Genomic DNA, 11,657 nt, shown 5'->3' on the forward strand with positions numbered 1-11,657 from the left:
ATAAACTTAACGTAGCCAATTTGTTTCATTCTTTCTCCATAGCAGCAACCTATTGTTTCAAAGTGAACAGTTAATACAGAATTACTTACGCAGTGGCTAAATATTGCCCTGGAATTTCGGATCGAGCGGTTCGAGTTCGAGTCCAGGCCCCGATCAAGGCATCCCATCCAAGGGGGGGAAGCGGGGTTGGGAGGGGGAGGTGGTAGAACTACTCATGCAAGCGACTCTTGTCGCGAAGGCTTTCCTGTATGGTCGCCGGTAAAACCAACGGCGAAGCCGCGTAAGGAATGGGAAGAAGAGGGTCCCCACCCTCCTCCCCAACTTTGTCGCGGCTTTTTTTGTCAGGTATGACCAAGCCAGAATATAAGGGTTTAGCCGCAATGCGCAAGGCCAAATTTTCTTTTACAAATGATTTGCTCGTGTTTGGTCTCTGCGTCAATCGCGATTTAAACGTTTCTGACCACTGTTAATAAACGAACGCGAAGCTTCATCAGTTGTATTTGACGAAACTGACGTTCTCTGCTTGCGGCTACCTTCAAACTTCGGTATCGTGATCACTGAAAGTCATTATTAGAATCGTCGCTTTTTTATTGAGCGTCATTTTTTCTCTCGTAAGCAGAGGTTGTTGAAGACATTAATAGAGGCGTTTGAAAAGGGAAATAGTTATGAACCGTTACAAAGAAGCAAATGTATTGGTTTACCTTGGTGTAAGAACCTGTGAAATTTTTCTTTGTTTTGGAGAAATTGATTTCCTACTCTACATTATGTAGAGGTTCTTTGTTGTCTTGGTCTTTTTTGTTTTACGTCTCTGGTGAGTTTTCAAAGGTTCTTACACCGCAAATGAACCAGATTTATGTTGGAAGGTCCATGACCGTGCACAATCTTTTGTTTTGCGCAGACATATCCTATCCTGTCGATTATCTGTATATTCGCGTATGAATTTGAAAGGATTATTAAACTAGTCTCTGACAATTTACATACTGGTAGAAAAAACGACGTAAATAAAGATCAAGGAAAGATCACTCCATTCGAACGGTTAACTAACAAGTAATTCAAGGCTTTCAATCCGTGACAATAAAGCTTTGGAAAATACCTTTACCCAGAATTGTTTTGTCTACCCTTTAAATAAATAATCAACATGGATTTGTCAGATTAAGATTACAAGTTTTAGTTAAAATTTGGGAAGTTTAAAAATCTTCAATTAAGATAAATATTTGCTGCATCGAGTCGGTGGCGTCGAGTCTTGGGACGTCTTTTGGCCCTGAGGTGAAACACTCTTTAAAGACTTTTCTAGTCTCGCCGTTAAAAAACACTCAGACGTTTAGGTGTCTTTTACCTGTAGCCTACGCAAATGACTTAGCAAACAAAGATAGATATTGAAGCTGACCTTGAGATCACTGCATGGAACCCATTGTGCTGAATCTGAGATTTTATGAGGCGGCAAGAATCAAAGAGAATGGAATAAAACCTTACAAAAAGTCTAGCCTTCTTTATAAAGGAACTACTTCACGGACAACTTATCTTGAAAAAAATTGGCAAGTTTTTTCTATCTGTCATTCACAATCCATCTTAATCTTCGTAAGTCAAAAGCCCAGGAGGGGGGGGGGGGGGTACTCCGGCTTGTAAATGACGGGGATGATCGAAGGATTTTTTTGGGTTTGAAATTTTCGATTCCGGGATTTTTTTGGGTTGGAAAATTTGGCAAGTATTTTTTTGGGTGACTTGATTCAAATAGGGGATTTTTTTTAGGTATTAAGAACGAACTTAGGTGCCTTGGCGTATTTATAGTATGATGAATAATCAAACTCGAGCGTTTTTGCCCCTCCTGGCAATTTAGGGGTAATTTGACAAGGGATTTTTTTCAGGGTTATTTTTGGTCTAGGGATTTTTTTGGGTAATGTCGGAAGACTTAGGGATTTTTTTGGGTCCTGAGTTTTGCCTCCATTTGATCATCCCCGTCATTTACAAGCCGGAGTACCCCCCCTGGGGTCAAAAGCATCCTTGTTTATTGTGGGGTTTTCATTACTCTGTTAGTGTTTTTATTTATTAGAAAACTATATTTCAAGGTTTCCTTCAATAAGTGTGTGGGTAATTTCAACTTAGTGCGGGTCCATCTCGCTTGCTTAGACAACATTGTTAACATTTGACGCCTTGTGAAGTTTTATTTGTTGAAAGGTGTTATGTTTTGGTGCCTATAACCTGTTGCCTCTGTAAATGATTCAGCCAACAAAGACATCAACTAAAGATTTATGATCACTCATTCATTTTACCACACGTAGCATTGTTTTAGAAGCCAAGAATCTGAGGGGAGAGGAAAGAGGTAAGAAATAGTGCCGTTTTACTGAGTGCTATTGCTTTTGGTGTTTTTGAAGTTTCTGTTTAGTGCAGGTCTGATGATTTAACATTGTAAGTGACTTTTTTGAAGTTCTATTTGCTGTGAAGTGTTATTTTTTTTAAAGTGATTAGCTTCGTGCTAAAAGTGTTTGACTTACTCAGTTTTAACTGAAAATATTGTGTAAAAATGTAAAAAAATGTGTATTGTATTGTTTAATGCTTTCCTTGACTAATATTATTGTTAAGAAAGCGAATGTTTTTTGATAGCGGACATCACCTCAAACGCTATGTCGTTGATGAATTGCTAGCAATTAAACAAAGTGTGGCAAAAATATTTAAGAGGAAATCCGCCAGGACTTCGAGTAGTTATTGGACAAAATTATGTACCAAAACTATTTACACCTGATTGCAAGCTTTTGTGTTACTGCTTCAAATATCTTATCGAAAGAAATCTTTTCTAACAACACCAAACATCGAAAACACATTTTGAAGTTCCGCTGAATTCCACTGAATTGCTTAAAAGATGTAAGCTTTTGCCCATAGCTTGTGAACTTTAAATGTCATTTTCTCAGACTCTGATAAGAAATTGTTGTACCAGAATTATTTCCACCTTATTGCAAACTTTTTTGTTACTGCTTCAAATATCTTATCAAAAGAAATCTTTTCTAACAACACCACACATCGAAAACACATTTTGAAGTTCCGCTGAATTCCACTGAATCGCTTAAGACGAATTTACAAAATGGCTACACGTGAGATTTTGCCCATACCTTGTGAACTTTGAAATTCATTTTCTCAGACTCTGATAAGAAATTGTTGTTGGTGTTATCACGGCTAATTACTTACATCTTTACCTTTTATTAAGGGTAGGAAATAACGCAATAGGATTTAAATTATTCTGGAAATTGATTTTTGTCCAACTTTAATAAATATTACTCGACTTCCTAGTGGATTCCGTCTTAATAACGTTGTCTCTCCTGTAAAAACTGTTTTATTTTTATTTTTGAAAAGAAAAAAACTTTAGTTTTCGTGAATGATTTGCATACAATCTAAATACAGAAGTTATGGTAAATGCCTATATCTCGTCTCATATCTAACGCACGCTAATGAAGTGATTGTTCAATAGACCACACTTTCAATGAGTTTACCAGCGCAATAAACCCACCCGAGAGTTGGGAGAACACAAAAAAAAAAAACCGACAGCTCGTTATTTACAAGACCAATTTGTGGTATTTCTCCCTGACAAATAAGGTTTTTGAGTAAATGTTGAATGTAAAGTATCTATGTTATTAAGAAGAGGGAGTTTAATAGTACAATAGTACAAGTCATAGGTTTTTGACCAATAAGAGCGAAAGTAGTATATCAGGTATTTTATAAACTCTTATCAACCATAGCTCCTGACCAATGAACACGGGATAATTCTCTCTTAGTTTTGATAAAAAGGTGTTGTCTAATAGTGAACACACTTAATGTGTAATCACTAAGTAGTAAGTATAAAATAATGCTAACTTTATGTATTTTTCCTTCCGAATATTGCAGTGAGTAACTTTAGGCGTGGGAATGAAGTTCAAAGTCGTCTTGTTTCTTTGCATTCTGGTATCCTTTATCGTGTGTACTCTTGGAGAAAGTAAGTATTCATTGTTTTAACTTTTGTGTTATTGGACAACAAAATCACAAGCAGGCCTACTGGGATTATTAAAACCTATTTTCGTATAGTGTGAGTGGACATAAAGGATTCTAAATTTTGCATCAAAATAGTCACTCGATGTTACTGTAGCTTCTCATCATCATCATCATCAAAACCTTTATTTACACACGATAGGGTTTAAAGCACAATGCTTGTGGGGTCGTGTATTAAACTAAATATTACAAAATACTAATAAACTAATAGATTTCTAAATTACAACTAAATGCTTATATACTAAATTGGATCGTATCTACTATAAAAATAATTAATTACATAACAATCAGTAACATTTAAAGTCATTGTAATGCCTAGGGAGCGACTGAACCGACTGAGCATTGAAATCTAGCTCCTTAATATAATTGTCATTTTTCACTTTTCGATAGAAAACCGAAAATTGGGATCCTGTATTATACGACGAAACAGCATTCCATAGGATGGCCCCCCTATGTTCAATTGAATTTTTTACAAAGTATGAATTAAATCTAGGGACCACGATGTTATTGTTTCTTCTGAGGCTGTAAGAAATCCTGGCTTTTTTCGCTAGGTGTGACAATGCAGTTGGTGCTTCACCGTTTACCACCCTGTAAATTAGTTTAATTATCCGGAGTTTGTATAAGTAGTTTAGTGTGTTCCATTTCGTATACTGGTAGACTTCAGCGGATGGCATATCGCGGGGCAGGTTGTAAATCACTCTGGCCGCCCTACAATGGAGCACTTCCAAAGAATTTAGTTGCTCTGCATTAACACAACCGCCCCAGACGACAAGACCATAAAGAACTGCCGGCAGGATGACCTTATAATACAAATCCAGAAGGGCTTCTCTCCTTAAGAACGAACTCCTCTTTAAGAGGTTCAGTTTGTTCACAAAACTCTTTTTTACATCTGTAAGATGATGTGACCAGGCCAGCCGGTCATCGATAGTGACGCCCAAAAGGCGAGTGTGTTTCACCCAGTCGATTCGATTATCTCCGATAATGACCGAATTTAGAGGACCGATATGCGGTTTTCTCATCAGAAGCATTGCTTCGCACTTTGCCGAGTGGGGAGTTAAAGAGTTCTCTTGGCACCAGTTGTTCAGTTCAGATAGTGCTTTATTTAGAGAAGCAACGGCGCAATCAACAGTGTCACCGATGCAATAAACGGTGGTGTCATCCGCGTACATAAAGACAGAGCCAGAAGGAACTGCATTAGGCAGGTCGTTGGTGTACAAGGCGAACAGCGTGGGGCCCAATACTGACCCTTGAGGGATGCCACATGTGACATTTAACACAGTTGAGCGCTGGCCGTTTACCATCGCATTGAATTGTGCTACTTTGGGTGATCATGTAGGGGGAACATGACGTAAACAACACGCAACAAGCGCATGTATTGTTCTTTTCCATTCTCGTTTGACAAGTGCTAGTTTGGAATGCGATGTTTGTGCGTGCAGTGGTTGAACGAAGAAGAGCGACGAACTACGAAGACTTTGACACACTCAAGAAAGAAGTTGCTTAAAAAATGAAAGAAAACGAAAGTTCATTTCTCATTCGATGGGTTAATAGGAAATACGCCCGAACATTTTGCTTATGTTGTATTAAACCCGAGATTACGTACCTTCATTTTAGCATAGTTGTACGGATGAAAATTGATGTTTATACAAAATATTAACATCAGACAGAATTGACCATCTCTGGTCTTGGGTTAATATGTAAAATTACAGTGTAATTAAATGTATTTATTTATGTACACCAGGTACTGATGAAGAATATGTAGATTCGACTGCATCAGGTGCAGAGCTTGGGTCGGGAAGTGATTCAGGAAGTGGAGAGATACTGTCTGAAGATGATGAGGAGATGCACAGAATACTTGATATGCTGCCATCAATACCTTACAAAAAACGTAAGAAGGAAACATGCCACTCGACTCTGTTATCAATCTGTAATTTTTAAGACTTAATTATATTAATTGCAATGCTTTTTTGATTATATAATTACTTTTGTGGAAAAAAAAGCAATACAAGCAATATTATTATTGTTGTTATTTATTAATTAATATGGTCGTGGATCGAAATAAATGCCAAAATTGGAAAGGACTTGATATTGATATTGGTTCTGTAAATTTGAGATCATTGAGGCTTTTCAAAAAAATATAGAAGTATCAGATCATCAGATTAAGATAGATTCAGTTTTCACGCACAAACGTTCTTGATTTTCGATGCTTCAAAACATCCCTAAAATTTATATGTTAACACGCATAAACGGTCCTAAAATTCTTACCTTAGGTATGTTGTCTAGTGGGCAAAAGCCAATGCAGAAAGGGGCATAAACGCTACCAATTTTTTACTCGAGCTTGGGCAGATGACTAAAACAACAACAAAGAAAGAGAAAATCGGAAGAAATTTTCTTCTGGTGTCATTGCCATAAAACTAGTCTTATGAGGCCATTAGCTGTGACGTAATTATTTTTTATTGTTCATATTGAGAACAACGTTAATCAATGCATTCAACATCATTTGCCTCGAAAGGTCGATTGACGTTGTTACTAATTTTAAACTGATAATTGTTAATATTATTTTTATAAAACCCAAAATTAAATCCAGTAAAAACCAGTCTTTACTAATGTCAGTGCTGTGGTTATGATTATTAATGAGTTGTGGAAAAGAAACTTCGAAACAATCTCGGTAGAAAAATTATACATCTTGGATGAGATTAGCCCTATTAACGGGTAGTGTCTTTTAATGTTTGTAGTTTACAAACTCTCCCAAGAGGATTGCAGAGATAACCCACAGGCAGATTGTGGAGGAGTAACGGAGGAAAAATGTCTCAGAGATTTTGAGTATATGCGAAGGAATTGTCCGTTTTCATGTCACTTCTGCGCCAAGGAAGGAGGTTAGTACACTAATCTATGGGTCACATGCTTCTGATTTGCAAGCCGTGTAGGTCAGTGGTCCCAACTGTCTCACCAAAAGCAGACAATCCTCTGTTTGAGGCCGCGTGCTATTTGATCTTATTAAACATTAGAATTACTTTGAAACGTGTGATTGGTCGAGAGCATTCAGTCAATATACAGTAGCATGTGAACTTGACATGATAACCCAATATCTGCAGCAGATATTGGGTTATCATGTCGAGTTCAAAGTCCGCCTAGTTTCCAAGCCCCTTGTCCGTGTAGTGCTGTCAAACTTTTGAAAACATGGCTGAGCGATTCGCCTCCGTTTCCAAAGAGGAATTGAAAGTTTTGATCGAGAACAAAGATTCTAAAAACACCAAGAGAACAACAAAAACAAGTGTAAAAATTCTGAATGATCATTTGAGGGAGAAGAACCTGGAGGAACCACAAGATAAAACCGCTTTGGCCCAATGTTCTGATGAAGTTTTACGCCGGCGCTAGAGAAAATGATGGTAAATTGTTTAAAAACGTATAATAAAACAATTATTGAATTCGGTTTTCACATGATATCGTGAATTATCAAAACCTCGTGTCTGTGTTATCTGCCTCAGCCTTCGGCTTCGGCAGATAACACAGACCTCAGTTTTGATAATTCACGATATCATGCTCAACCTCATCCAATAATTGCTTATTATACGTTCACTGTAATTTGTAACTACTGACCTCGGCTGGATTCAACTGATCGCGAGAAATGCTCCATAAAATACTTTCTTTCTCTTACTTTTGTTGGGGACGGTAACGGCTAGCGAGGAATTAACGGTTTCAAAACCCCATCAAATCACAAAAGAAAACACAAACGATCCACACTGTGTGTTCTGCTGTCTCGTTGGACGATGGATGATACGGAGGTACAAGTGTATGTTTAACTCCATTTTGTTCAAGGAAATCTGCGAACTCCTGGCAAATGCATAGTATACCGTTGTCTGAAACAACTTCTTCTGGCAAACTGAAGTCTAATTTGGTCTTTGAGCAGTTGTGGATTTCGTGTTTGCGTCTTGTGTGCCACTCACATGTGCAATTCAATTGCAATGACATTCAATCGATCCAAGGAAGTAGTTGTTGTCCTTCTCTGCAAAAAAGTGCACTTTCTGCCACACCCGAGTAGCCCACCACCTTGGGTAAGACGGTGCACTTGGCGGTGCTTTCCGCACTGTTTAATACAGTTTTTTCCATCATTTTAATTCTGCATTCAAATTATTTTAGCCGGTGCAACAAGTAAGTCAATTCGCAAGCACGCGGGGTCTGCGTTTTTTTGCTGTACGAATGAGTGAGTGGTTACACATACTTTTAAGTACTTCACATGTTTACGAGTCTACGATTTTTCTTTCAGAATACACTAGAAAATGCAGAGATCTAAACAATAACTGTGACGTTTATGTCAGGCGAAATGACTGTCAACTGCAACCTGACTACATGATGCAAAACTGCAAAGAATCTTGCCAGTTCTGTGGCCCAGGTAAGGAACCTAGGCATGGTCTGATTGGTTGGTCTGTCTTAGGGTCTGTTTACATGATTCCGAAATGACTTTCATTCCAAAACGAGTTCATTCCATCCCCATATATTCACTATACTCTGTTTACATGACACCGAGACGAAAGACAAGTCATTCTAGTTTTCATTCCGGAATAAAATTTTCGTTCTGAAATGCCATTGTTGTTCATGTAAACACAAAACGAATTTCGCTCCGAGGTGAAACCGCATTTCATGAAACCGTAAAACTCTCTTTTATAGAATGGGGGTAATAATTCACGTACCAAAATTGTGCAACAACTATACTTAGTGACTGATCATTAATTAAAAGAAAAATGTGAAAAATAACAAATTTGTTTTGGCAAACATTTCAAGCCTTATTTTCTTGTTAAACCTGCTTAACCTGCCTTATTTTAAAAACCAGACCTATTTATCGGACGTATGGTTTGAGGCCATCCGCTATCTTTTTCTCTCTTTTACTCAATCTCTGCATGTGAATCATCCTCAGAGACCCAGGGGCAGTTAGTGGGGCGAAACGAATGAATAAACCGGGCAGAAATCGTAGCGACAAAAGTTTTCAAGAAAGTTCTTGAAAACTTTTGTCGCTACGATTTATGCCCGGTTTATTCATTCGTTTCGCCCCACTAACTGCCCCTGGGTCTCCGAGGATGCATGTGAATTACTCAAATATCGTTTTATGATATTAAGGTGGCTGAAAACAGTTTCCGCGCGCTCTTTAGATTAAGTGCTGAAGCTAGTCCGAGCGCGCGCTTAAGGCTTTGAGAACAGCAAAATTTAAATGCTGCGTGTGCGCAGTTGATAAAAAAGTTGCGATCGGGCGTTTTTTTGTTCCAATCTCGTTCCCAGAGCCTGCGTTCCTCTTGGCAAGCGGTCGGGAAACATAACGGCTCTGGACGAATCCAAAACCAGAACCAAAAAATCCTTGCTTCGGTTTGATTGTGCGCGTGCGCCGGAGTTTGTGGTGAAACGAACAAGTTTTCAACAGCCAATCAGATTCAGACGCCTTTGTGGCGGGCTCTCAGAATAGTTCAGAGGTCCCAATCCCTGGTGTAGACCAAAAGGATCGCGGCCTCTGGAGAGGAGATTGTTTTTGTCCACCAAGTCATAAGATTTTTCAGAAATGTTGCAAGGTTGTACTTTAGAAATTACAAAAGGGAAAAAAGAAAAGAAATTTTGAAACATTCCAGGACAACACGTGAAAACATAAAAAGCGAAAAATTAAAATACCCTCCGTTAAATCTTTATTACTTCAATGTTAAAATGTCATAATTTCTCATTGTTTGTTAACAGAAACGATGAAAAAAATTCCACTCACTGAATTTTCTGAAATCGTAAAAAAATTTAACCTCTTTGGTTGATTTAAAATCCGCAGTGTTGCCATGGTAACGCATCATGGTCTTAAATTAAACAAATACAAATGGACTGGGATACCGGCCGAGAGCCAGAATAGCTCTCACATAATAAGCACAGTGAGATTCCTAGAGTAAATAAAACTTTGTGTTTATTTTTTTTTCAGAATCCGATTACACGGATGAGCATGCAGTTTGTCCAATATGGGGAAAGTATGGTTATTGCCAAACCAACTCTGAAATAAGACGAAAGTGCCCCTACAGTTGCGAGAAGTATCGTAATATCCCAGCAGCTCCTCAACGATATCCCTACCATATCAAAGCCCTGCATCCATATCAGTACCAGCCAGGGCAGTACCCGATACCTGTTTCACCAGTCCTAAAACCAGCCCCATATCCAAATCCGTATCCTGCCCCATACCCTTCCCCTTATCCCTCCCCATACCCCTCCCCATACCCGTCTCCATACCCCTCCAAATACCCATACCCCAGTCCATCTCCCGCTCCGTCTCCATCACAACAGGTAAGCTCATTTTATTATTGTGGTAAGAATTTGAATATATTTCCATATTTGTCCTCGCTTTACCAAGATTTTCAATGAGACGTGCATAAGATATAACACGAAATCATTTCCCCAGTACACAGTTTACATTAACAAGTTTTGAAAATGTAAAGCTAAACATTTTTTGTATAACCGTTGCTCACTGAGATGTATTCACTTAACGTTGTTTGCGTGAATCGAGATCTCCTATCGTGTTAATTTACTTGTTCCAGGGAATTAACTGTTGTTAAAAGAGCTTAGCGATTAGTTCTTCACCCATTTTATTTGTTTCTTTCGCTCAAAAGTCTACAAAACCTTCGGTGGTTTTAATTTTCTATGCCATGCGTTATATTTTCTACGAATGATCTAAAAATGATCTTATCATTGATTTTATCGTTGATCATAAATAGGATGTATTTTTCTACGGTTATCCCGTATCGTGAAAAGGTCGAATCATAAAAGAGGAAAGTAGACAAAAGTTTCCTTCCTCGTGACCACCAGATGTTTTGAAAAAATCTCATGAAAACCTGCTCCACGAACGAACGAACACCCCTCCTTTTTTGCTGATTTGACCGGACGATGAAGTCTACTCCCCCGCGTTTTGTTATTTAGACAGAACAGTTATGATAAATGAAAAGAGTTAAAATTGTCTAACTACAATCCTTTCGCAGTCACGTTTGATTATGTTTTAAAATTATTTTAATTTGCATCACGAAACATTTGGTGAAACACGAACTTTTTCTTCGTTTTTTAGCCTACTCCTCTAGTTCCAGGTACGGTGCCTTCCCCGGTTCCCTTTCCAGTTCCACCTCCTGAAGCATCCACAAGGGCTCCATATCCACCACCTCCCGTACCACCCGCACCGGCCCCATATCCTGCTCCAGCTCCTGCACCATACCCGGCCGCCCCTGCAGCTGCACCAGCACCATACCCAGCAGCGGCCCCTGTTGCAGTGCCTGTCACAAACGACAAAGGTGACAAGTCTGAGAAAAGCCATCACAAAGACAACAAGAAAAGCCATCACAAAGAAAAAAAGGAAAGCCACCACGAGACTGAGAAAAACCATCACAAAGAACAAAAGGAAAGCCATCACAAGAACCATAACAAGACTGAGAAAAACCATCACAAAGAACTAAAGAAAAATCATCCCAAGTCTGAGAAAAGCCATCACAAAGAACAGAAAGAAAGCCATGTCAATACTAAGAAAAGCCATCACAAATAGCCCAAGGAAAGCCATCACAATGACTACAATGACAAGAAGCATCACTAGAAAGAACGCAAGGAGGAGAAAAAAATTAAGCCGTCCACATCTTTGCTCGGCTTGAAAG

The 11,657-nt window shown here is 38.6% G+C and overlaps 1 protein-coding gene across 1 annotated transcript; it reads left to right on the top strand.

Annotated features, from left to right (window-relative positions):
* Window positions 1-5,819: 5,819 nt before the first annotated feature.
* On the top strand, window positions 5,820-11,657 carry LOC144636397 (uncharacterized). Its single transcript, XM_078495602.1, has 5 exons — window positions 5,820-5,899; window positions 6,747-6,887; window positions 8,279-8,404; window positions 9,956-10,311; window positions 11,084-11,657. The coding sequence occupies exons 1-5, from the start codon at window positions 5,854-5,856 to the stop codon at window positions 11,549-11,551; spliced, it is 1,137 nt and encodes a 378-aa protein (XP_078351728.1). The 5' UTR covers window positions 5,820-5,853; the 3' UTR covers window positions 11,552-11,657.

Source organism: Oculina patagonica, chromosome 13 (assembly GCF_052425735.1).
Source record: "Oculina patagonica isolate OP01 chromosome 13, crgOcupat, whole genome shotgun sequence".
Classification (NCBI taxonomy): Eukaryota; Metazoa; Cnidaria; class Anthozoa; order Scleractinia; family Oculinidae; genus Oculina; species Oculina patagonica.